We start from the raw sequence: 26,723 nt of genomic DNA, 5'->3' as shown, positions 1-26,723 counted from the left end.
TAATCGCATATCAGTCCCATATGGATAGGAAATCAAGCAAAGATGGGACTGATATGCGATTATGGGTAGTACACGAGTGTCGCAATAAGCGATTTTGTCATTTATCTCACCCACTCTTCGCTCTTCACTCTTCGCGAAGCGGCGATTAGAAAATCGCTCATTGTGACTCTGCCAAAGCTAAATTTGCAGGTTTTATGCGTCAAACAAAAATATTACAATCTTTTCTTGTCACTAACACATACAAAATATCATTATAATATCTTATTATTATATAATTTAATAAAACATTTTTATATGCAAAATGAATGGAAGGCACCCTGCTTTTAATTTTATTCATGAAACTACCGTGCATTTCCAACTTAACCCTTTAAATAGGACACCAACATTTTCAATGCTACAAAGAGCGAAAATACTGTTCTTATCAGGGATCCAAAGGCTTTTCGAATGATCGAATAACTAATATTTTCATTAGGGGTTTCAAGCTTTTTAGCACACGGAGAACTAATTGAGATACAAATCTTTCGCGTAGTACCGATTCTAAAGGCATTTATGGATAACATATTTACATACCTTACATGTACAGCTTAGATTGTTATCAATAAGATTTTCAATACTCTTCAAAGGAAGCTATGATTTTTAAGTTCTACAGGATAAATATAGTATTGAACAATGTCTTGAAAATCTATATGAGTCCATAAAGCTCATGCGTTTGAACTTGAATCTTACATTTGGAGATGTTGTACAACTATTAACTGAATAATATCGATCATTTCCAGGAATGCGAGATGTTGAGAGAGGAAAGTAACTTTTATCATCTAAAACGAGACATTTTCCTAAGTAATTTCTCGTCATCTAACGGCATTGGGTTTTCACGTTCGAAATTTGTTGATCAGTGTATTCTGGAGCTCTTGATTTCTTTCGACAAACTACTCCTATCCTTTTCAACGTTTATGAGATTGCGTGCACTTGAATTTTTTCGCAGCGTACTTATCGAATCTTTGTTGTTGAACGTATTGTGTGGCGATCGAAGTCCTTTTTTATTGATTATTTTGGCTGGTTTTCCAATACCCCTCTTCCGAACTGTTATCAAGGATGTCAGAATACGATAAACAGTAGAAATTGGTACATTTTCTGATTTGAAATGATCCACCGTAAACTTTTTCCCACGATTTTCGTGTGTTTTGAAGAACTGTACAATGCGCTCACGAAGTGCTTCTTGTTTTGATGCCATTTTGAACACAACTAAGCATGTAAAAAAAAAAAAAAAAATCTATAGTTTTGTGGAGAGAGAGAGAGAGAGAGCATTGATTTCCCTGGGTACTGCGGACTCACTCAATGCGCTTGTCACTTGGGAGCCAGTCAGAACTGTCAAACGGGAGCCAAACATTCAGAAGCAACAAACTCAGTTACTGTTCTTAGCTCTCGTCAAGCATTGCAATCTCGTAAAAATGATTCATACTTTTTCATAACACATTCTTAATTGTAAGCTTAAAGACTAAAACCAACAGGCTCAATGATGAAAGTATAAAAACCAGCATAGTTTTTATGACTTAGCTGAGTTTTCAATTGCAGTAAAACATACTTTGGCGAAACATGTATGTAAACAAACTTTGATATCAGTGCTAACATTTGAAAACGGCACAAAAGCCATTTGTAAACAAATGGTTTGTGGGCCCTTTACTCACTACTTGAAGTACACCCACGCGACACAACAGCAACATCGGGTAGGGGAAATTTTCCCCTTCCTGACGATGCTGTTGGTTTGCGTGGGCGTTCTTCGGGTAGCGAGTAAAGGGCCCACAAACCATTTGTTTACAAATGGCTTTTGCGCCGTTTTCAAATGTTAGCACTGATATAGTCATGGGGGCTCGAGCACTCCTGGCTCAGAGCTTTTGGCGGGAATCAACTGAGAAAGAACAAAACAATTTTAAACTTGAACATATTTTCAAGCAGTTTTCCATTGGCTTGCAAAATGAAATCGATTTACTCCGCAGTACTCATTGATGTCCATAAGCTGTCTCTTTTTTGTGGACATTTGTGGTTTGGTATTAGAGAGTTGAAGCTATTCTCATTTTTTTTGTTATAACCCGATAGATTAAATTATTGCGGATCCTAAAGGGCCACGCACATTAGATCCGTTTGCTTTGCGTTGACGTAAATTTGACAGTTAGACAATAGATTTAGCTGTCACTTTGCCGCAACGCGTCCGATCCGGATCTAATGTGCGTGGGCCTTAAGGAAAATTCCGTCCGCCGGCTACCGTAGAGTTCTACCACAGCAAGCGAAACAATTACGGAAGATTTGATACCATTTTGATGACATCTATTGATGTAAAGGAGAGTGGATTCAAATACTTATCATGATGTTGTTTAATTCTTTCGAGCCTCTGACATGATATTCCTAAACTTACGTTTTTTTCTTCCAAAATTTGCCGGGTAGTTGTGAGTTGTAAGAATTAAGGGAGACTTGATCCCCTATTTATGATATTCATTAGAAAATTAATTTTTGTCACATCCCGTGATCGAATGTGTCAAAATTCTGAGGGGGTATCCTCAAACAAAGTTTTTTTTCTCGCTCATATAACAGGTTTAACTAAGTGATCCTTACTAGATCAAGTCTCTCCTAACTGAGGTTTCAACTTCAACACATACCGAACAAAAATGAATTTAAAACAAAAAAACAGTACAAACTCTATCATTGGTTCTATTTATTCCCAGCTTTTAACTGTAAAAATTTGATACTTTTTGGTTGAGTATCCAGAAATATATTAAGAATTTTCATGCTGGCTAAAATAAATTCTAAGGGATTGAAAACATACAAACTTAAAAATATCAGAGACGTTGAATAGAGACACGCATAGACTGTTCTTCTTTTTCTTTCCTTTTATTTAACATCGGTCTCTGTTCCGCAATCTAGTGCCAATCACCGACGGACATCGATTGCCATCCATTGACGGCAATCGAATGTGCAAGAAGGCAGCTTCCACACCTGCGTAAGATATCGCACCCATTCAACACACATGGGCCGGGACCAACGGCTTTACTTCCCTTCCGAAGGAAGACGTGACCAGAGATTTTTATGCTATAGTAAAATCCCACCGACCTCGGCTGGGATTGAACCCAAACCCATTGGGGTGAGAAAGCAGTCACGCTTACCTCTACACCACCGGCGCCGGAAACGCATAGACTGAAGCAAGAAACACCAAACGAACCGTCAAACGCTGAACCAAACGAGTAAAAGTAAATAATCATTACTGTTCGCTCAATTCACTAGAAAGGAGTATTTTCTCAAAGATGAAAAAAGTGTTTAATTACTTTTACAAAATATTTGATATCTGTTATTTATTTACTTCTTGTTGATTCAATTAAATACAGCATTGATTAGTGTTGAAAAAAAATCGAATAGGAACGTTTTATTTAGTTTTATGGTAATAAAAATGATTGCGCTGCAAGCAAAACAGTAAAATAATACATGGAACGACTATCACCTCGCGTCTCCGCTTTGTTTTTGCAAAATTTTGGCGCGCACTTCATTTTTATTCAGTTCCGGTCGAACGTTCAAATTTCCCCAATAGCATTGTGGCACTGTATAAAAGTCATTTGAAGCCACTCGAAGAAACATGGTTGCCAGTGACATTGCAAAAAGATCTCTCAAAAACCGTGCTGCTGTTTTGACAGAAATTTTCTTTGCGCGCCTCTTTCAACGTCTCTGAAAAAGATATATATATATTCCATAATCTGACGCAATTGTTGAGGCAATTGTCACCATAACATTACCTCCCGTCTAGGCGAAACATTGTAGAAACTTACGTGAAAAAAAACAATGCTCTGGATTTCGAGAAAACAGGGTGAAATCAAGTGTCTCCGAGGATTAAGTGTGTATATAGTTTCCCCTACAAGAAGTTCCGGATCTTTTGTACGATCACCTGGCGCCCCCGTATTCCGAATTTATTCTAAAAATAGATCTACAAATATTTTGAAAAAGTTAAGGGTTTTGTCTGAAGCAAGGCCGCATTATTGACGTTTTTGTTTCTAAATTCAATAATAATTACAAAATCATTGATTTTTAAATTTAATTCCAAAATCGACAAAAAACCAATTCAATATTCAAAGTTTTGAAGTTAGCTATCGTTCAATATCGTTAATGAATGATTAAATTTTCAAAACTAAAGAATTAGTTTCTATCCTATTTTAAATTATAATACAATCAACTTTCGGTAACTGAATGTTTATTTTACAGAAACCGGAGCGGCAATTCACTTATTAAAATGCATTTTATTTAACAAACTGGTTTTAAAAAACTGCAAAGTGCGTCTGACACCATATTGCATTTTGATGTTTTGCATAATTATGACATATAACGCTGTAATTCAATAAATTGAAAGTCAATTTAATTGATTCATAGTAACATCAAAGATGAATACTAAGATGAAACTGTCGGAAGAAAAACTTTCTATTTTAGTGTCTTCTTTCACGGTCCCTTTCACCCAATGAGAACTCCCCGTATTCAAGGTAATTTTATGGTTTTGCTGCCCCCTCGGAAGAGATGAAATTTTGCGATCATTTTTATCAAAACAATCACACCAAGATTAGAGATGTCCCATTTTTTAATTACTCGATTAACAACTAATCGATTATTTTTTGTTCGCTGTGCTGCCATTTTTCCACCAATGAGAGTGCAGCACATGTTTGAAACGATCGGTGATGATCCTGTGGAGATGTTAATGCTTATATCGGCATGATCCAACCGATTATAAATAGTTTACTTTTCGGTTCGTTAATCGATTAAACGATTATTCGAATGAAAATCGGACATCACTAGATGAATGTGAAACGTCATTTCAAATATAAGGCCGTTCATAAATAATGATACAATTTGAAAGGGACCGGGGCTAATCACAAATTACGTCTCCATGGTAACTGAAATAAACACGAGTGTTCACCGGTTGGTAACATATTGTATACGCACAACAGAACTGATCTTTCCCCGTTTAGTTAAGGCATAGGCCTGTATTTAAATTTGCAAACAATATGGTACCATTTTGAAAACTTTCATAATTTGTTGTCCGCCTTTCTTCTGCTGATGCATGCCATGAAAGTTGCATATCGTAAATATACCACTCCGGTGGCAGAAACGTCATCCACGAACATTTTGCTTGAAGTCAAAGTTGTTGGTTCTTTGGCTCGATTATCTGTCAATCTAAGACAGCTGATGCAAACATTGAGAAATTATGCTCCGTCCACATAGATGTTTGATTTGTTGTGCGGCAAAATGTTCAACAAGCGCGTAAATGCAGGAATTAAGTATTTATTATTTTAATTTTTAAATTAGGCAAGCTAATCATGTAAAATTCAAGTTTCATTAATGATTATTCACATAAGATTTTTTAACGCATACGTAACGTCAATGCACATATAAACATAGCATAAAAACTGTAGGCTACAGTGCTGACACCACCAATGGTTCAGTAACCCTCCTTCTTGGCAGAGGATTGAAATATACTGACAAATCAATACGTCATACCAATGCGTTACACTTGTGTCATCTCCATGTAACAAGTAACTACGGCAGCTTAAAACAGCAAATTAAATGAAAGATGAAGACAAATGCAAAGTTCCAAAGTTGTTTCGGAAATATCTTCGAAATAAACAAGCATCAACCATATTAACGGTTCGCCTAAATCTGGCTAAATCATTTATCAGTTATTTTAGTCGCTGTATTAATTAACAGATTTAATCGATTTTGTCTGTTGACTAATCGACAGAGATAACGGCGCCGGTGGTGTAGTGGTAAGCGTGATTACCTCTCACCCCAGCAGGCCTGGGTTCAATCCCAGTCGGCGCCGCCGGGATGTTCTGAGGCATAACATCTCTGATCACGCCTTCCTTCGGATGGGAAGTAAAGCCGTTGGTCCCCGGTTCATGAGTTGATGGGTCGATAGGTAGGGTCCAGGTGTGGGAGCTGCCTTCCTGGCACGTCGGTAGCATTGGTGCTCAGCACGGAAAACAAGATCGACGGAAAAAACAAACCAAAGGAAAAAAAAAAAAAAAAATAATCGACAGAGAACTTCAGAGAATTTCAAAGGTACACTAACATCCCTGGTGACAGATTTCTGAACTAAACTGTGCATCATCCAATAGATATTGTTCATCTGATCATCTTTGCCAAAGGAAGTGAGCCACATGGTACACAAGCTCCACTTGCTGAGGAAATTCTCAACTAAACTGTCCACCATACAATAGGTCTTGTAAATCTGAATAACTTTGCCAAAAAAATCAACCTTCTATCTAGTTGACTGGTTGACCGCCTGGTGTATTATTCACTTGAACAACTTTGCCGTAGACTGAAACCTTCTAGCTAGTCATGTCAAGTTAAGCAATTAATTTGAAAACAAATGGCACATTAGTGTCACCTGGAGGGGAAATTCACAACAAAGCTGTTGACCATCCAATCTAGTTTATCAGGCCTTATCCATCTGAACAATTTTAATGAAGACCGTATAATTTCACTCAAAATCGTAAAAAGAGATCGAGTAGGGAGTAAATGCAATTCCTACGATTTTGAGTGAAATACTTCTCAATTTTGAGTTAGTCTCATCGTCCGTTTACTGTGTCTAACGATGTGACAACCGCCACATACTCATACGAACTGAAACAAAATGTAGTTGTTTTTGTTTTAATTTAATTTAATTAATAACCTCAACTACAGACAACCTCAACGTTCATTCATCCCAACTGAAACAATACGTACATTAACATTACGCTACAGTTCAAAAATCGTAAAAAAAATATTACCGAACAGGGAAGCCGTGATTATGTGTGTTGATAAATGTGATGGACTTAATAATCTGAACCTTTTACTTTTTTTTAATTTTGATATGCTGACTTATGAACTCCACTGTTTTGAGTCAAAACCTATGAATTATAAATTATGTTTCATAGGTCAAACTTATGATTTCCATAATAAAGTCTTATGGCGAAAAATCATTAGTGGTTCTTGTGGTATTCATAAGTTTATTTGCCTCAGTGTACGTGAAAAATCTGATGTATTTCAGAAACGAGACGTTCACCCATATTCTTGATTTCGTTGGAACCGTATTTTCCATGCAAAAAAACTTTTTTTTTTGTATGGAAAATACGCTTCGAACGAAAACGAGAATATTGGTGATTTTTATTTACCTGGGTACTGCGGACTCACTGAATGTACTTGTCAAACGGGAGCCAAACATTCAGTAGCAACAAATTACTGTTCTTATCTACTGCCAAGCATTGTTTGTTTTTCCTTGATTTGTTTTCCGTCGATCTTGTTTTCCGAGCTGAGGCACCAATGCTACCGACGCCAGGGAGGCAGCTCCCACACCTGGACCCTACCTATCGACCCATTAACTTATGAACCGGGGCTTTACTTCCCGCGTGATAAGAGATGTTATGCCTCAGAACATCCCGGCGGCACCGACTGGGATAGAACCCAGGCCTGCTGGCGTGATAGGTAATCACGCTTACCACTACACCACCGGTGCCGCTTGCCAAGCATTGTAATTTCATGGAAATTATTCATACTTTTCATAACACATTCATAGTGTTAAGCTCAAAGGCCAAAACTGGAATCAACTGAGAAAGAGCAAAACAGTATTAACCAACGATTGAACAATTCCACAAACAATTGAACTATTCCACAAATGGTAGGGATGATACCCTGAACACGTCGTTAAGCAAAATAACAAAAAAAAAATTTATTAGGGATGTCTTGTCATTAACCGTAGAAACGGAAAAAAAACTTCAAAGCAGGCTTACTTACGCTGCTTACATAAAATTTAAAAACAAACCCATATTCTTTGATGCAGGATTGCTTCCACTCATTTGCTATAAAAAAAAATGATTTTCGAAATTTTGGAATCATTAGATGTTATAAAGATATTTTGTACTTGTTAGAGATTGAACGGCAAGTGCTTGACACATAAAACCAGTCAAATTCGCTTTCAGATAGTCGCAATCAACGATTTTACGGCTCGCGAGCGCTCACTCTTTAGTGAACGCTCACGAATCATAAAATCGCTGATTGACAAGTTTCATGTGTCAAACACATACTTTATAACCTCTTCTTTTAACTTACAAGTACAACATATCATAATAACATCTAATGATTTTATAAATCTGAAAACACATTTTTTTTATAGCAAATGAGTGGAAGCAACATTGCTTCACAGAATATGGGTTTGTTTTTAAATTATATGTACACAGAAAAAAAAAGTTGTTGAATATTAAATCCAAACAGCTGCACAGAGGTCATTTCGATGGTGGTGTAATATTACGTTGTACGATGTACATCGATTTTGCGAACAAAATTACATCTATTGATGTAATATTGTATCTGATTTTTGCTATTACATCATTATTTCATACATCAGCTTGAATTACGTTGATCGATATTACATTTTTTTACTGTGTAAGCAGCGTAAAAACGCATAATTTTCGAATATGTATCATTTGATTAGTTATCGCATGGTGTTACTTGAATAAAAGCAAACTGACCAGTTTTTGAACTTTTAAAGTACGTAATGAACTTTTGCACAGGTGCTTGAACGATTAAAAATTCAGACTTTTTTTTCGTTTTATTGAGTTGCTGTGCCAATTTCTACAAATTTATTGAATTAGCGAATAGAACATCATTTGTCATTAAAGTTGAAATCATTAGAAATATTGTATACCTATGAAAGTATAACAAAAGCTTATATCTGATAAAAAGTGACGAACGAATAAAATGCATAAAAACTGACTGTTATATACAGAATGATTTTTGGATACATGAAACAGCTGAGAGAAATTCGCATATAGATGCATTAAAAGGTAAATAATAAATTATATAGCATTAGTAAAATCATAAAATACGTTGTTTCTAGTCTCAAGATCCCGGTGATGTTTAATCCATATTCGGAATAACAATGCATGAAATTTTAAGTAATTTTTGTATTCTTTTCATAAATTTTTGTATTAGTTTCAAAACATGCGATGTACTGCAACAACAAAAAACGTACATATTTTCTTATATCCAATCCTAAAACATAATTGTGACAATATGATATGCAGGGAAAAATATATAGAAAAAACTTCTAAAACAACGTCTGCATGTAGTATAAAAATCTAATAATTGCTTCAACCTACAAGCTGTACGATACAACTCAAATTCATGTATGATAAGTTATAGCATGACGATCTCATATTGTTCCATACATTTTATTAACGGACTTCTAAATTAAGAGCATGTAGCATATGTTGCCCGAGCCGAGCAATTTTCCAGTCTTATTATTACTACTAAACTGATCCATTACTCATGATAGAAAATGCAACATAATTCCTGAAATTTTTATTTTTCTTATTGTAAATAATTAAAATCGTTTCCTCTTTTTCCGTCTACTTCGAAAATAAGCATGTGATGTGATTGCTTGTAAAGAAGCTAAATGATAAAAACAATGTAGCAAAACGTATCAATACAAATTGAACACAGTAGAAGTTGGAAACGATTTGGACACTTTTTTGGTTCACAAAAGCATGTATTTGAAAGAATATTTATTTGTCAATTTGAATATTTCTTTACTGGCTCCTATATGCGTTTGTCGATTGCATTTCTGACTTGGCAACACTGTTACTACCGTGTTAAATGTGCACTCCCTTTCCCTTACCATCCAGAATGAAGTTTGTAAAAAAAATGATATAATTTATTAGGATACAAGGGCACGTGGGACATTTAAAAAAATCCATAAACAATTATCCGTTAATTGTAAAAAAATTGTTCTTGAATACATTCACTGCTTTCTGCTCGCATTTTCATGAGCGTTAACGGAAACATGCTATTGAATACCTGAAAAAAGAACCATGCATCCTCTCCTCTCAAATGTTATTTGCTATGTGATCATTATAAAATGTCATTACCAATTAGAAAATCTTTCAAGACTCAATACCTAAGACAAGACGAGATAACAGAGGTATGAATTTGGATCCAGTTTCGGTCCAGATTGGTTGATTTTGAGGTTAATGATTGGGTTAATTTAGAGCAATGTGTGCAAAAATACTATCAGGGCTATATGCATTGATTGAGCATAGATGATTTTCAGCACTACTGCAGAGATAACTCTAAGACCAGAAGGTCACGAAGAAACGTGCTCAACTTTTTGACTCAGCTCTTGTACTCTCTTCGGTCCCAAGCTAATCGATGCACCCCTCGAAACATAGGAAAATCAACGAACCCCTAACTTTATCTGTCAAACTTTCATATCGAATCAAAACAAACATAGTGTAGTTACATTCCAAGTGTTTTTATGTTACACGCTATTTGTGGGCTACTCAGCGACTGGGTGGATCGCATTCATTTTTGCATGCTGTATGGAGTTGTCAAAAAATGAGTAAACTGGTTTTACTGCAACAAGTTGGATCTACCCAGATTGTGGGTAAATGGTTCTGATATCAATTTTTCCTAAGTTCAAAATGGCGTTTTTAGAAGTGAAACAGTGAAAATGGAGCAGCTACGTAATAAAATGGATGGTGAAAGCTATCAGTAGCTAGTTGGTTACGTATACAACTCTAACAAATAGTTCGTTGGTATCAATAAATACAGAATTATCATTTTCACAATATTTTTTTAATATTCTTCCTTGACGAAACAAATTAAATATAAAGCATTCATGGGGCATTCATTCGTTTCTACCGATATAGGTTTACTCAGTTGAAAAATGTCATAATCTGAGTAACCGTTACCCAGTTTCCTCCATAGGCTCATTTATTCAAATTTGAGTAAAATCATGTTAACTCATTTTTGGGTAACTTCCCTTTTGGATGGACTGAGTGATTTTCGACTCAAAAATGAGTAGCCACAAAATAGCGTGTACTTTATACGCGATTTTCAGAGTTGGTTGCAGATTGAAGCATTAGTGTAATAATTTATTAGCAAGAGAATGATCTTTAGAAGAGGGTAGGTGGATAGTTCCGTTAGAGTACGGCAGTATGAGTATTGAATAGAAGTTGAAAATGAGCGAAGAGCCATTAATGCGACAGTTTTTAAAGTCAGACGCACATCTTTTGCCTAACCCGTACGATGTACGCGGAGACTTAAAGTATGTCTTCAAGTCTTCAGGCAAAAGATGTGCGTCCTCCTTTTTCTCATTACTGACTGCGGCTGTGGAATAGTTCTAGCGACGTTTCATCACTACCTAAAGCCTCACGTTTGCGAGAGCATTTCTACACTGAGGAAACTGTCCCTTCAATTTTCATAAGCTGCATCGTATGAACACATAAAAATACGAGCTCCATCCAATTTCATAGGTATTTTATGAATTCATACTCCATCTATAGCATATATAGTTTTATACAATAAACGGTGCACGAAATAAAATGAATTTCATGAACCCATCGTATGAATTGCTTTTACGCAAAATATGTCAAAAATTAATAATATATGAAAAGTACTAGGCCAGTGTAAATTACAACAAAAACAACAAAGATGGCAGATCCAGTTATGCGACGTAGCACAAGACTTCGTGAATATGTAAGTAGTAATTTATTATAGAATCAAAGCAGTAATTTATGTTTTAAAATCTTTAGTTTTACATTTCCAGATTAGCTTCTGATGCTTCTGGTTCTACATTGTACATAACTGCACCGTTGCACCAGCTGACCGAGAAGACCCATTGCATGAAAATCGAACGCCAACGGAACGAGTTTTTCGATTCCATCGAACTTTGTTCAGCATTCTCAGCTGCTTCGTCTGATGTACTCCAAAAGATCAAAGCATCATGATTACCATTTAAACCAGAAAACGTTTTTAAAGAAATTGTAAGTAAATGTTACAATTTACTTATAAAATACTAATTCAAATACGAGTCAATATAAACTAAGAAAATAAAAAAAAATCTCGTTTATTTCCCACAAAACTAAATGACGTAAAAATGTAAACGTAGTGTTCCATGATATCCATAATAAATTTGGATTCAAATTCATAGTTGTATACGAGAAAATCATACGATAGCAGTATGAATCAATTTGACAGTTCTTCATAGTCCGATCGTATGGAATTCAACCTGAAATCTTGTCACAAAAAATCATACGATATTACTATGGAATTTAATGGAATAACAATCTCAGTGTAGTCGATGGTGTGTTATAATGCAATTCTTCTTTACCCAACTATTGTGTTGCTCCTCTCGTCATGACCAACTTGGTCATCTCAGAGAGAAAGCAGTAGGGTGGTTGTTGTGAGCGTTGCCAGGTCATTTTCAGAAAAATCTGGGCCAGTTAAAATATAAAATCTGGAAAAATCTGGAATGCTTAAAAAATCCAGTTTTTAATATAATGCTATTGAAATCTAAGTGATGCGCCAATCTCCCGTAAAAATCGGTCAGTATAATCATCTGGAATTTATTTAAAGTACTACAATGGTGATGAATTACATGTTTAAATAAATTATATAAAGCATATAACTTGTTAGCATTACTGAAATCATCCAAAAGCTGAAAAGTATTGACACAATATGCCCAAAAAGTTTAAATATCCATTTCGCAGAATTTCAAAAATCTAGTTTAATGTGGGCAAAATAGTGCAGAAAATATGTTTAGAATTGTTTTTTGAACTGTAACTTTATTTAAAAAGAATGAGAAGCAAAGAATTAAGCAAATTTGATGGGATGGATTTTTTAAACTAATAATCGATGTAGTTCTTGCTATTTGATGTAGTACCAGAATTTAAAGATTTTATTTGTTCTAAATAATTCTAATATTACACTGAGGTTGATCAGATTTAAAATTTAATTCTTAACATCCTACTACACACAACACCCAGTAGACCAGTAGGCCATTTTATTTTGAAGTAAAATATAGCTGGCTGAAGTGGGAATCAAAGTTTAACATCGTGGTACCCACACACAGTTAACCTAAACTACGGGTAACTCCACTATTCGCATGACCATTACGAATAATTTTATGCCATAGAATAATTTTATTATATTACTAAAATGAAAGTCTTATAGCTTAATTTTTGAAGTCTCAGGATCTCGAAATGATTCTGAAATCTGGAATTTATAATTTTCCTGGGTCCCAGATCATGAATTTTTTTGTTAGGCTGAATTTACTTGGAACTCTTCACAGTATATGTTCGCCTTTTTTTTTAGTTCCATCTTCTCAGACCCATCCGATAATTCCCTTTGAACTACTTTGTAGGTAATGTTAGAATTGTGTTGAAATCCTCTTCAGTATTTCCTAATTACTCAAGTACTTTGCCAAAATGGTTTTGAAAGTCTCGCAGAAATTGCGCATAATTCCGTTAAAATGTCTTAAATTTTTATTAAAATGAATCTCCATAGAAACATTGGACAGAATTCCATTGAAATTATTCTCACGATTCGTATCAACATACTCCTCAAGTTTCATCATAAGAATTTTCTATGATTTCTCTTCCGAATTGTATTTTCTTTATCCACAAAATCTCCATGCAAATATCATCAGAGTTTACAAGACAATTGACACCGTCTTCAACTGAATATTTAACACTAGACAATGGACAACACACCACACCCAGTAGACCTGTAGGGAAATTTTCAGGTTGCCAAAATTTGCACCGGCTGGAGTGGGAATCGAGCCCTCACTTTGTGGCACTAAAAATACGCCTGAACGACGGGTGAAGTCACATGACCACGAAGCCCACAAAGATGGATGGAACTCTACTCAGAATAAGCTTGAAATTCTCGTTTGATTTAGCAAGGAATGCACTTTACACTTCACTGTGAACTATTTTCAGAATTACCTTAAAATTCCAATAATGTCCAACGTTGGACTTTAATAATTAAAGTAGCAAGTTGCAGTGATATTTTTGAAGCAACATGTTTTAAAAAAATATGGGAAAATCTAGAACATATTTAAAAAATCTGGAAATATACGTGGTCTGTCTGTGTATCTGGCAAGATGACTAAAAATCTGGAAAATCCAGATAAATCGGGAATACTGGCAACGCTTGTCTGCTGTACCATCATCAGCATTGTAGACGGATAGTACTAGAATTTCGACTAGGATGGGGTCCGTTCTTCGATTTGCTTGGGACCAATAGACTAGTCAAGTAGTGAGCCAATTTAAAATCGTTAGTATCCAGTCTGTCGAAGACAGAGCCAATCGAACAGCGCCTATCTTGATTGCATTGACAGTGTTACTAGAAATCACCTAGGCATAGGTTGCCAATGCAGTTTGTTTTGAATCCGTTCCCCTCTTATACTAGAACCTCTATAGATTAACGCGTATTTTACGGAAAATATGCTTGTTAATCTACTTTAAACTGCTGGCTTCCACATTTCGAGCTACATAAAAGGTGCCTAAACATGTTTTGGAACATCAACGCTGATCAACTAATTAATTTAAAAAAAGGTATCTTAGGTGTATTTAAAATAATTCAAATATTAATTTTTGACAGTAATTAAAGTAATTACTTAATGTAAGGGTGTTTTTGTTTTTTTTCATTACTTTAAAGCAGTAATAATAAGATTTTAAATATTTGGTCAACAGGCTTCGTTGTATTGAAAGGCTTGTGCGTGCCCGTTAATTTTAGCTGTAATGAGCATTTGCAAGTTTTTTTTTCGGCTAAGAGGAAGAGAAGACAACTGGCTTCTTACTCTTTTATCTCTATCTATATCTATCTCTATCTGACGCACTTCAAATCGGCCAATCACGAGCTGGTTCGCTCCCGTATTGTCTCCTCTTCCTCTTTTCGGGATTATGAACTTAAAGGATGTTATTATCACATGTTGTACTTGTTAGTTACATGAAGAGGTGGCAAAGTATATGTTTGTAACATAAAACCTGTCAATTTTGCTATCTAAGAGTCACAATCCACGTTTGCCAAATTAAGTGTCCAGGAACAGATTGGCTACACCCCTGGGGAAGTGCCCAGAATCTAACTCAAACTAACACCCATCATGCGACACATCAAATCACATGAGGATTCAAAAATTAGATCATTGGTGGTCATATTGAGTGTACGAAGGGTCAGATCTCACCGTAGGTGGATAAATTCAGGTTTTTATAACTTTAGACTACATCCATATCTGCCCTACCCTGATTTCTATTTGTTGCGTTGTTTCGTTCTATTTCTCATCCATTGGGGCATTCTGTTAATGTTTTGTGTCGCTAATGACGTTAGAAATCGCTAGTCTGACTAGCGCGCTTCGGTTTAATCAAATATACTGTATTAATATGGATACTATAGATTCCATAGATAAGCGGGGCACAAAAAGTTTTTTTTGCAACCATGAAAAATAAATGATCTTACTGCCATCCGTGAAAAATGTTCATGCCATCATAGAGCTCTTCGTTGTCCAGTTTAGTTTTGTTTTGTTTTATTTCGTGCGCAAAAGTTCAAAATGAAGTGCAAAACAAATCTTTGGAACAATGAATCGAGGAGTGGTTTCCTTCTGGTGGAGTGTTTTGTGCTCATAATATTACAATACTTCCCCGGGAAAAACATCATGATGACGTCATGCTCGTTTGGCTAGACTAACTGACAGTTCGTTTGGCAACATTCTACTTTGCCTCCGCTTATATATGGAATCTATTGTATCTATATGTATTAACAATATAGTTCATTCTGTTGTTTTTTTTCCGGAGACACGGCTTTCGGCCAACAAATCTACAGGCATAAGCATTGTACACAACTTTTTTGTCTGATTGTACATAATTTTTCATATGTAATAATTGCATCTCACTCACTCCTCGACAGTAATCAAATGCATGTTGGTTGCCTTTTCTTACATTAGGTGGTGTGTTGAACAGGAAATTTCTGTCTCCTGAATGATGTATGTACAATCGAAGAGTGAACTATATTGTTAATGTAGTATATTTGGTTTAATGCATGCGCCACTATATAATTCGTTTGGAAAACTCACTTTCGATCCTCCTATATAATGGTATAACTCGAAAAAATGCGGACACATTGAAAACTCTGCCATTAAGGCATTTTTTTAATTATTTTTTTTTTCAAAGTTTTCACTGAGAGTGTATAGAATCACAGTAGGCACTGGTTTTCATGATAAGTTCATTTGTTTACATTATGGCTTCACCAAGCACGTCGCGATTCGATCCTGCACGCTCGAAACGAAAATCCTAGTCTATCCGCTCCAGGCAGTTTTCGATCAAATTCCTGGGCAGGAATTGTATACCTCGGTTGACCGGCAGAGTTCCCCGGAAGAATGTAAAAGCAAAAAGAAGGCGAAATTCCCCAAAAAGCGAAGCTTCCGATACTTCTGAGACCATGAACCAGCAAATTTACCAGGAGTGCCTACGGAAGAGACTACTGCCTTTTCTGGAGCAGCATGAGGTGGATTACCTATTCTGACCGGATTTGACAAGCTGCCACTACTCAAATTCCACCAAACAGTTTTTACAGCGTAAATGGCCCAAGGAGATGAATCCTGCCAATACTCCGGAGCTAAGGCCAATTGAGGAATACTGGTCAATTGTGAAGCCCACACTGAAGAAAAAAGGTGGAACTGCAATTGACCTGAAGGATTTCAAGCGGAAATGGAATTTGGCAGCCAAAAAATTGGGAGCAGGGCTCGTGCAAAAGATGATGGGCCGTGTACGAAGAAAAGTTCGAGCAATGACCTATGGTAAGAGAGAAGACTGAAAAAATGGTCTTACAATAAGCATAATACCTACTAATGTATAGCTATTACATTGAACTATGAAAAATAAAACGCATTTTTAAACCCAAACAAGATTTTCGTATCCGGATTTTTTCGTGTTCAACCTTTATCATTCAATTCACCTCAACGAGATTGAAATGTCTCTATGCATGGGCGGAACTAGAATGTTGGGCTAGAGGGGACCATGGCTCTAGCTGACAAAATAGAAACCATAAACCATTCGGGGATCAACATAATGTCTTCACTTCTACATTCAAACGATGGCGAAAAATGTACACTCTTTCAGATTTAAAAAAAAAAAGTTTTTACAGAAGTTCAGAGACCTTCTTAGAAATCAACGAACATTCATATAGAAACCACAGACAAACAGACATATCACTCATTGAACAAGAATTTAACGGACGTTTATAAAGTATTGTAGTTGGTAGTACCGCCACCTGTGGCACGCATAGTCTATTCCCTTTCGTTTGATGTTTACACATTACCGCCATCTGTCCAGCGTAGTGCCCACCACGGTGTACTCAACAGATGGCGGTAATGTTTTAGCGACGATGTTTTACAGTGAGCAATATTCAATGTGTTATGTCTGTTTGTCTGTGTAGAATCTATGATTTAAGATATTGAATTCAGGGAACTTTATAGATTGTTGGGAAAGTTTTTAAAAGTTTAGGGAATGTTATATAACTTCAAGGAAAGTCATACATCTTCATATATTTCATAGCACCTTAGAAAACTTTTTAGAACTGCGAAAGAAGTTCTGGTGATTTTCTAGAAGGGCAAACAATTTTATATGATTTTAGCTATTATTGTAAAAGCTTAGTTAACTTCATAGAAATCCAGAGAACTATGTGGATACTTTAGTGAACTTCATAAAAAATGTAAAGTTAATAAGTTCTACTAAATACTTCATCAAACTTTATAGAAATTTGGAGAATAACGAGCTTTGGCATTTGTCTTCACCTTCATTGAGTTTCTTCAATCTTTAGTGGCTTTGGAGGCGTTCAAGTGAAATCGTAGAAATGTTTGGAATCTAATATAACTTCGTTTTTTTTTTGAAAACTTTGCAGGAAACTCTATTAAAATTCCAGAACCAGAACCTTCAGTGAATTTATAGTAGTTCAGCGATCTGTGTACAAGTTGAGCAAATTAAATAGAAAACCGAGAAACTTCGCAAAATTTAGTTGAAGAGTAAGGAATTAAGTAGAAGTACAGGGAAGTTCATAGAAGCTCGGATAGATTTTCGAGAATTTCGTGGAATTCAGGGAGTTTTGTAGATGGACATATTGTAGGAATTTAACATGATGTTCTGAGATCTTGGTCAAATTTCCGCAAACAGTGAATGAGACATACAAGTTCAGCAATCTTGGTAAACATTCAGCTGTAGTTTGTGTAAGCTATAAACAAATCGTACAAGTTCAGAAAACTTCGAATAACTGGACGCAACTTTCCAGCAATTCGCAGAACTTTCCTCAAATTTAGGGAACTCCATAGAGGCTCAGGAATAAGTTAAATGGATTGGGAAAAAGTTCAGGGAGCTTTATTTGAATTGAAGAAACTTTGTATAGCCGTTGGTCCCCGGTTCATGAGTTGATGGGTCGATAGGTAGGGTGCAGGTGTGGGAGTTGCCTCCCTGGCGTCGGTAGCATTGGTACTCAGCACGAAAAACAAATCAAGGGTTTTTTTTTTAATTAAAATGCTTAGATAATATAATACAAGCATTTTAAAAATTCTCTTCCATAGCTCATCGTGAAGGATTTTTTGTTGTTCCTTTGATTTGTTTTCCGTCGATCTTGTTTTCCGTACTGAGTACTAATACTACCGACACCAGGGAGGCAGCTCCCACACCTGGTCTCTACCTACCTATAAACTTATGGGCCGGGGAACAACGGCTTTACTTCCCTTCCGAAGGAAGGCGTGACAGATATTATGCCTCAGAACATCCCGACGGTGCCGACTGGGATTGAACCCAGGTCCTTTGAAGTGAGAGGCAATCATGCTTATCACTACACCACCGGAATTCAGCAACTATGATAATGTTGATTATATCGTAACGTCAAATGATTTCAGAAATCTGAAAAACATTTATTTATAGCAAATGGTAGCAACGTTGCTTGCGACGTATCTGTGATGATCATCAAGCTCATCATTCGAGTAAAATTAAATTAAATTCAATTCAGACCCTTGCTAAAGCAAACAGTCATTTTAACTATAACGTTTACATTGTATTGCTATCAGCATTATCAAAGTGCAACCGATCGATTAATTTGTTCCATTACCATTCGCACAGTAAGTAACCGACAGAGTGTCCCAGATTTAAATATATTGTCAATGCTTGCAGATTAAGGATGTCCAAGTTTGTACAAATTATAGCTTGCATGCTACATTATTTTTTTCATTCCAGACGCCTAATCCGGTTTGTCTAATTGAAATAATGAAATATCTCGATTTCACATCTGCAACCGTACGTGTACACTCATAATTTTAGAAATAAATTGATCATTCTGACTCCCGATTTCGTAATGATTTTTTTTTTCTATTGCTCATATTTAGTTGGCAAGGGAAACACAATAATCTAACTAGGATGCCAACTTCCAAAAGAAATCCCTCTGAAGCCTAAAATGGTAGTCTAATAAGCAGAAGCTCTTAAAGTGAGCTCCAGTTTTAATATTCATGAAGACTTAACCATTTTATACATCATACTGTATGAAAGTTCAATATTTAGATATATTGAGAACCCTGGCTAGCATTGGTCTCACTTGCTCTGAGAACCACCGAGAAAATGGCCACAATCTGATGTTATCTAAATTCACATCAAAATCAAAGTAGGGTCCATGCCCCTAACCTGGGTCTAATAAGCAGCCAATCATTTCTCAACAAATCAATGTCTCAATTGGGCACGGTAAACAGTTACTAAACTTCCCATTATCACATGACAACCTTACAGGAACATGGATTTAATGTCGGCCTACTGTCCCGACCTTAGGTCCAACAATGGAACTTCGGCCCCTCAGTAATAGTCTTTGAAATGAGATTCCTGTTTGTTTTTTTTTCCAACACACTCTGGATCATTGTTATACAATTCTCTTCATTTTAGTTGTAATTTCACTTATTATATTGAACAAAAAGCGTTCTAAAAATAGTTAAATTTGCTCCTTTTCCTCCAGTGAGCGCAGAACAGCACGAGAAGATGACGGTGCAAAGCGCAGGCAAAAACTTAACCAAAACTAAATCAGTTTTTTATTAAAATAAAGCAGGAAATGTATTCAGTTTGTTTCATTACTTATTTATATATTTTGTGCTGTTTAAACTTGGGGAAGCCTGGGATTGGAACACAGAAGCTGACAAAGCTGCACGGCAACCTTCTATCGAAAACATCATATCAAGAAGACTGGCAACTTTGCCAGAATCCAAGCGACAGATACAATAGCGCTGCGCTTGAGTGAAGGTGGAAGCAACGCATAGAAAAATGAGCAAATACACAAATCTTTCTTCTGAGGATGTAATCTCTGCTATCAAATTCGTTCGAAGCATTTACCTTTGAGCGGCAGATGACGCGATTGTATCGTTCGTATGAGAAAATGGAAGAGTTACCAGTCTTCTTGATTTGTTGTCTTCGCTTCTATACACACCAAATTTCTTAAATCTTGTCCGGTACTTTTTTGCTGGATTTGTTCGGTGAATTATCAAAAACAAAATTAAATTAACAGCAATAAAGTACAGTATTCCCGTAAAACTTACTGAATAGATTTATAAACTTTGTATTGTCAATCTCAACCTTTGCTGCCATTTCGATGTTGAGCGTTCTTCGGTTCTACACACTAAGATTTTGTTTTCGTGTTCGGTAAATTTTACCGAAATCAGAACGCTGAACGTTCGGTAAAACTTTAACCTTCATTTTAAAGGCTATTGAATTTGAAACTAATTTCAAAACATGTTCAACCTTCTTTAATGATCAAATCTTGTCATTTTAGTGGGGATTTAGTTTCAAAGTAGCTGAAAAGCAATTGAATTGAATTGCATAAATTTTACCGAACAGTTCAGCTGTTCAGATTTCGGTAAAAATTACCGAAGTCGGCGATAATTTTTAAGTGTGTACGTTGTGAAACATAAGTACTTTACTTTTTAGCTAGATTCCGTTCAATGTACACCGAAGATATACTTAGTTTTCATTTCTGGGCCAATTTCTTTCAGACGCCATGGATGTTAGGCAACTCAATGTCCTCATCAACCACAAAAAGTGAATTTTAGCACGGTTTGCTGAGTCCGGCTTTACTTACGAACGCAATATGAAAATGTCTATACAAAATAATAAATTTTTGGGTTGCTGAAAGAAAGAAACATCAATTAAATTTTTTATGATTTATTCTGAAAACAAAGTACAGTCCATTCGGTAAAACAGATAGGAAACAGGTGGGGCATAATGAGGCATAAGGGCCTGTTCATAAACTACGTAGACAGTTTTTTTTGGGATTCTTGACCCCCCCCCCCTCCCCCTGCGTAGAAAATTTTCCATACAAAATTTTGAAAATTTGTATGGGCCGTGGTTAATTACCAACCCCCCCCCCCCCTAAACTGTCTACGTAGTTTATGGACAGCCCCTAATGAGCATCCCGCACCCCCATTCCAAATTTCTAATTGTTTAAATCAAATGAATGGATAGTAGGGACGACCCCGGCGTAGTGATTAGCATCCATACCTCTCACGCCAAAGTCACGAGTTCAAATCTCACCCCCAGACAAGTCACGAATGAACCAGTGTAGCGTAGTGTTACACACTATGTTTTTTTTACTGTATACTGCAATTTTTTACCGAATACGGAACAGCAGAACATTCGGTAAACGGTTCTGTATTTTTTTGTTTTTTTTTTTTTTTCATTCAGTAAATTTATCTTCTCTCGTGACCTGTCAAAATTTACTGAACCACATTGTAATTTACTGAACCACAACCATTAAGCTGTTTGTAAATTTATCATTGCGCAAAGATGGTAATATAATACATTTTACATAAATATCGGTAAAAATTATATTTTACAGAACGAGTTCAGCAAAAAAAGGTACTGAACACAATTTAAGAAATTTGGTGTGTAGATGTAACCACCGTTTTTATAAAAGTTAGTCATATCTTTAGCAGCAGGTGAAGTCTATTGCTATGCTAGGAGTTTTTCGCAAGAAACCTAATCAAGAATTCAATTCCAAAATTCCAAATGCACAATCTACTGACATCTTGCAGAAGACCGAGCGTAGAAGGACACGATTAAACACCTATACATGGTCAATAAGAACGACCCAAATTTGTATTTTGGTTTACTCATAATCGCCAAAAGTGCAGGAACTCAGCGATGAGTAAATTTGCCCCATATTTTTTTGTGGAAAACCTAAAAATCTGGCGGAAAATGAGGAAAACTGAGATAGACTGAGTGAATCCAATCTTTACTTTTCTCATATTTTTTCCAGGACAAACCTGGAAAAACATAAAGAAAGTTTACTCATCGCGGAGTTCCTACACTTTATGTGATTTATGAGTAAACTAAACTCAAATTTGAGTTGTTCTCATTTGCCGTGTATGGAATAGTCTCCCTATGGTTGGACATCACTAGCCCCATGAGGAGTCAAAATTTGTCGAGAGTAGATAGTCAATTAATCCAACATGTCAAATATGTAACATGTACTTTTAGCGGCATGGTGCAAACATGAAATTATACAGTTGTGTAAGTTATTAGTGGTGTTCACAAATTGTTTCTAGGTTTACAAATATTTATTCTTACAGATACATGTGTTTTTCAAATTTGAACAAAAGTGTTGTACAAATTTCTGATGCCGAGCAACAGCCCTGTGCGCATAAATTATTAAACGTCGACCAATGCATATAGAGATGTGTGTTCAATAAGCTATAACTATTGTACATTTGGACAGAAAAAAAGCTACAAATCCTAAACGTAGTAGATGTAAATATCGAATTATATCAAATTGCAATGCCTATCAGAACAGTGCACGCTATATTATGTAATAGAGTATTCTTTCAAATCTTGCTTGAGTCTTAGTTATGCGTTCGTGTTCTACACTAATGCGGATTTTTATTTTGAACATGTGAGTTTTTAACATACACTTAAAAAATGACCCTTTTTAGGAACAACTGGCGCGAGAAAAACAGGTTTCTGGGCGCGTTCAAATTCAAGTTTGGTACCACGGGGATAGAAACGAGCTTGTTGTTTCGCTAATGGCCGGAGACGATTTACCACCTCGAGACGAATCTTTAGGGTATGGTGGTTTGCCTGAAGCTTACGCTTCAATCAAGCTCATGCCAAAAACGTACGAAGTTACCACTTAGCGCTAAACTGCCGTAATAAATACTCATGTTATATCTATTTCCTTGCAGTAATGAAACACATGTTGTACAGACTGAAGTCTCATCACCATCTGTAAATCCAATTTGGAATGCTACGATAACATTCAGAGGCGTGTTGAGCGATACACTATTCGATCGATATATTGAAGTAGCATTGTTTGATTTGTTGCCACAATCGGAACCCGTTTTCCTAGGAGAATGTAAAGTGAAGCTACAGAAGGCATTTCTTGATGATGTCGCCGTATGGTATCGGTTAGAAGATCCCAGACAACTTCGGGGTGTACCACCTAATAAAATGAGCTGGTCTTCTCCACGGAACTCCATATCCGGAGACGTAACCAAGCTAATTAGAGGGTCCGATTATCGATTCCAAAGATCAGTGTCAGACGATGTTGACAGCATTGGGGATGGAAGCTTTTTGTTGCATCCTGATCATGCATGGGCATTCAATAGACGAGGATCGTCGCAATCAGAAACCTTGGAAATCGAAACGTATCAACTTGGTAAGGACTTCTCAAAGTCATTGCCAGGCTCAAGGCGATCCTCGTTCCAAGACCAGGAAAAATGTAGAAGTGGTGAAATTACTCCAACTCTCGGCTATAACCGTGAACGAAGGAGGTCTTCCGTAGCGAAACGCAATACTGAGGAGCTTAGGAAAGCATTCAACCAAAGCCGGGGCGAGTTTACACGAACCATGAGCTTGTCTCGGGAATTGGAACAAAAAAATTCCAAGAGTAAGTTTAACCTGATATGAATCTATGACCTCCACTTCCGGATACTTTCTTCAACGTTTCTCTGCGCTAAATCTATATGGACCACCGCTACTACATACCTTTCTATATCTCTAGCTTAATATTTCCATCACTCACTTGTGGTAAGATGTGCCGTACACAATATACTGCGCTATGTTTCTATTATTGCTTGATTATTTCTTCATTTTGCATGATAGCCCAATAATTAGTTCAGTGTTTTTGTATATCTATTTCGCTTCTTTCTTGATTTTCTTATACGTCCTAAACTTTTATGAATGTCAAAATTAATTATTTGTTTTTTTTTTTGCACTTCAGTTATGTCAGTGCATATTGCCATAGTATATACCTATGTATGTTACATGTATCCTAAGATGATACCACATTTAAAAAAATACAGTTAACTTTAAGGCACAAAGAACACGTATTTCAAATTGTAGGCTTTAGGTACGAATGAACTTGGTTTTAAGTCCCAAAAAGTATAAACATTCGAAATTGTTTACAAACTGCTGAAATATGCTAATTTTTATTAAAATTTGGGTTAAGTAAGATCACAAGGTTTGCTAAATTGACAGTTTTATAATATTACATTGTGGTATCACACTTTATAAGGTTAACAGTTTCGATTGAAACACTAAGAAATTAAAATAATCCACCTATCAGGAACTTTTTTGACGTAGAACTACGTTTTTGTCGACTATACTGGGGTGCAAATTAAAAAATATGTGTGTTGAAATAGTGTTAGGTTTTGAACGCTTGTAACTTTGTCATTTATAGATGAAAATAAAATCCACATACGTTAAACGATAGAATATTACTGTACGTATCTGCTGAAATAAATACTTTTCCAATTTTCCATCAAAAAACTTTTGAAAAATTAACAAATGATAATTTTATCACTGTTTTCATGAAACAAACATTTTTCCAAAAACCAGTAATCTAGTGCCACTTGGTTGCACATCGTTCTGATTGAACCTGAAAAGATATAAGACAGCGCTAATGTCGTGCCTTTGCTCATTACGGCTTCGGACGGCGCCCAAGTAACATTTCAAGTTTTATAGAGGTTTTATAGCATTCTACAAGCCTAAATCATGGTCTACAGAACCTTCATAAAACAAAAATTGTTACTTGGGCGTGGCACTGGGTTCTGCGGCAAGCAGGAGCAAGTCATCGGTTAATGTAGTGTTTACATCTATGCGGATTTGCTAGCGCTAGTGTAAAAAAGCAGCCAGCATAATGTAAGCAGGATATCAGCGTCTATCAGCATGTGCTTGTTTGCTAGTACACTAGCGCTAGCAAATCCGCACATTTGAATTTTCATAATTTATTACATTCCAGGAAAAATGCTTGACCCAACAATGAACCATAACCGAAACATTGAAATACTTGAAAATTTAAAATGCATGACATACATCAATTTTGCGTAGTTCTACGTCATACTGCAGTCGTGTCTAGGACACAGCCCTTTAATTGTTTTTTTCCTCTGTTCGGGACATAAAACCACTGCGACCAGTAATTTGATCTATATATCTTTAATATTGTAGTAGGGGGAATGGATGTAATGTCGGCCTAAATGCCCCTAATTTGGGCCCATACATAAATTCTCAAATCGATTAAATTTTCAATAGAGACCAAAAATATCCATTAGTACCGTCCCAATGACGCGTTCATCTAGATAAAATTAATAAATAGCAGATTTTTACCGATGGGCCCAATCTTAGATTCATAGGCCAACATTAGAGTTATTTCCCCTATATCCCGTGTCCTTATTTTAGTGCATGTCGTATTACTCCATCACTATTGAGAAATGATGAAGTATTCGGTTTTGATACAGTTCAGTACCAACATTTCAAAAGGGCGAAACTGACAAATGTAAACAAACTGAGTTTTTTTTTTATAGAAATGGACAGCAAGAGATGCAATACTACGAACAATTTCATAAAATTTCACAAAAAAAACATGTTTTGTCACCCTAATTAACATTTAAAAAAGGCGTAACTAACTTTTGTAGTTTAGTATAGTGAAGTTAATTTTGCCCCTCGGTTTGTTCGCCATCAGCGAGGGTGAAACTGTATCCAGGTTTGAATTGTGGCCTAATTTTTGATTTCCGTATTTTTGATGGTTTTCATGCGAATATTGCAGTATTTTTTATGTATAACATAATCTCGTAGCCATAGCGTTTACAACGGTGAAAAAAAATCTCCCAGGGTAGTTCACCTACGTATTTCTAGTTGTAGTTGTTGAAATGCATTATTCTCAAATGAATATTACAAGATTGCCCACAACTCAAATTACCTTAAGATTGGAAACCCCAGAACTTGATTCGGATACGTTGTTTTCGCGGTTCCAAATTAAAGATCATGAATCGTGTCCATGAATCGTCGCAAACGGAAAACCAGCTGCTGGGTCAATTCGCTGCTATCGACGTACAATAGATCCAGCTGATTTCTGATGGATGAAACAAACATAAAACCAACGCATTCAGCATCATTTCCTTGATCCTTTGTATGGCACCACTTAGAAGCAACTTCTTACTGAAAAGTACCCGCACATAAGTGGCCTCCGTTTGATCTAGCATGTTCAGTTTCTATGATTTTTGCGCGTTCATTACCGCTGGGATATAAAATTAAAACTTTGACAATTCTATCAGAGATGATGGTGGTGATTTCTTTTTTCACAACCATTCAAATTTTGAATTTTTTATTAATTAAAGAAAACGAAAGAAATCCAAGATATAAAATTTGTGCAAAAGGGTGCAATTGAAAACCGAAAAAAAATAGGCGCTGTCATTGGGGCCAAATTGACAGCTTGTCAAACAAAAGGTACAAAACGAAAGGACGTAATCAAAATTGATGAATATAAAGGGCAAAATCTAATTTTGAGGATTTTTAACATTACAAACACAAAATAAAAATCTAAACTTCTATAAACTGATTAACAAGGGTTAACTCAGGCTGA

General features: G+C 36.0%; 1 protein-coding gene across 1 annotated transcript in view; it reads left to right on the top strand.

Moving 5' to 3' along the window:
- Positions 1–26,723, top strand: part of LOC135708619 (regulating synaptic membrane exocytosis protein 2-like) — a 41,979-nt gene that overhangs the window by 9,385 nt on the left and 5,871 nt on the right. Inside the window, exons 7-8 of the mRNA XM_065230724.1 lie at positions 22,798–22,979; positions 23,047–23,750. Coding sequence (XP_065086796.1) covers positions 22,798–22,979; positions 23,047–23,750 — 886 coding nt within the window. The remainder of the gene's footprint in view (positions 1–22,797; positions 22,980–23,046; positions 23,751–26,723) is intronic.

Source organism: Ochlerotatus camptorhynchus, unplaced genomic scaffold (assembly GCF_037179485.1).
Source record: "Ochlerotatus camptorhynchus isolate MF236.1 unplaced genomic scaffold, CSIRO-AGI_Acam_v1.1 ptg000032l, whole genome shotgun sequence".
NCBI classification, from domain to species: domain Eukaryota; kingdom Metazoa; phylum Arthropoda; class Insecta; order Diptera; family Culicidae; genus Ochlerotatus; species Ochlerotatus camptorhynchus.
This window is presented reverse-complemented; position numbering and strand designations above follow the sequence as displayed.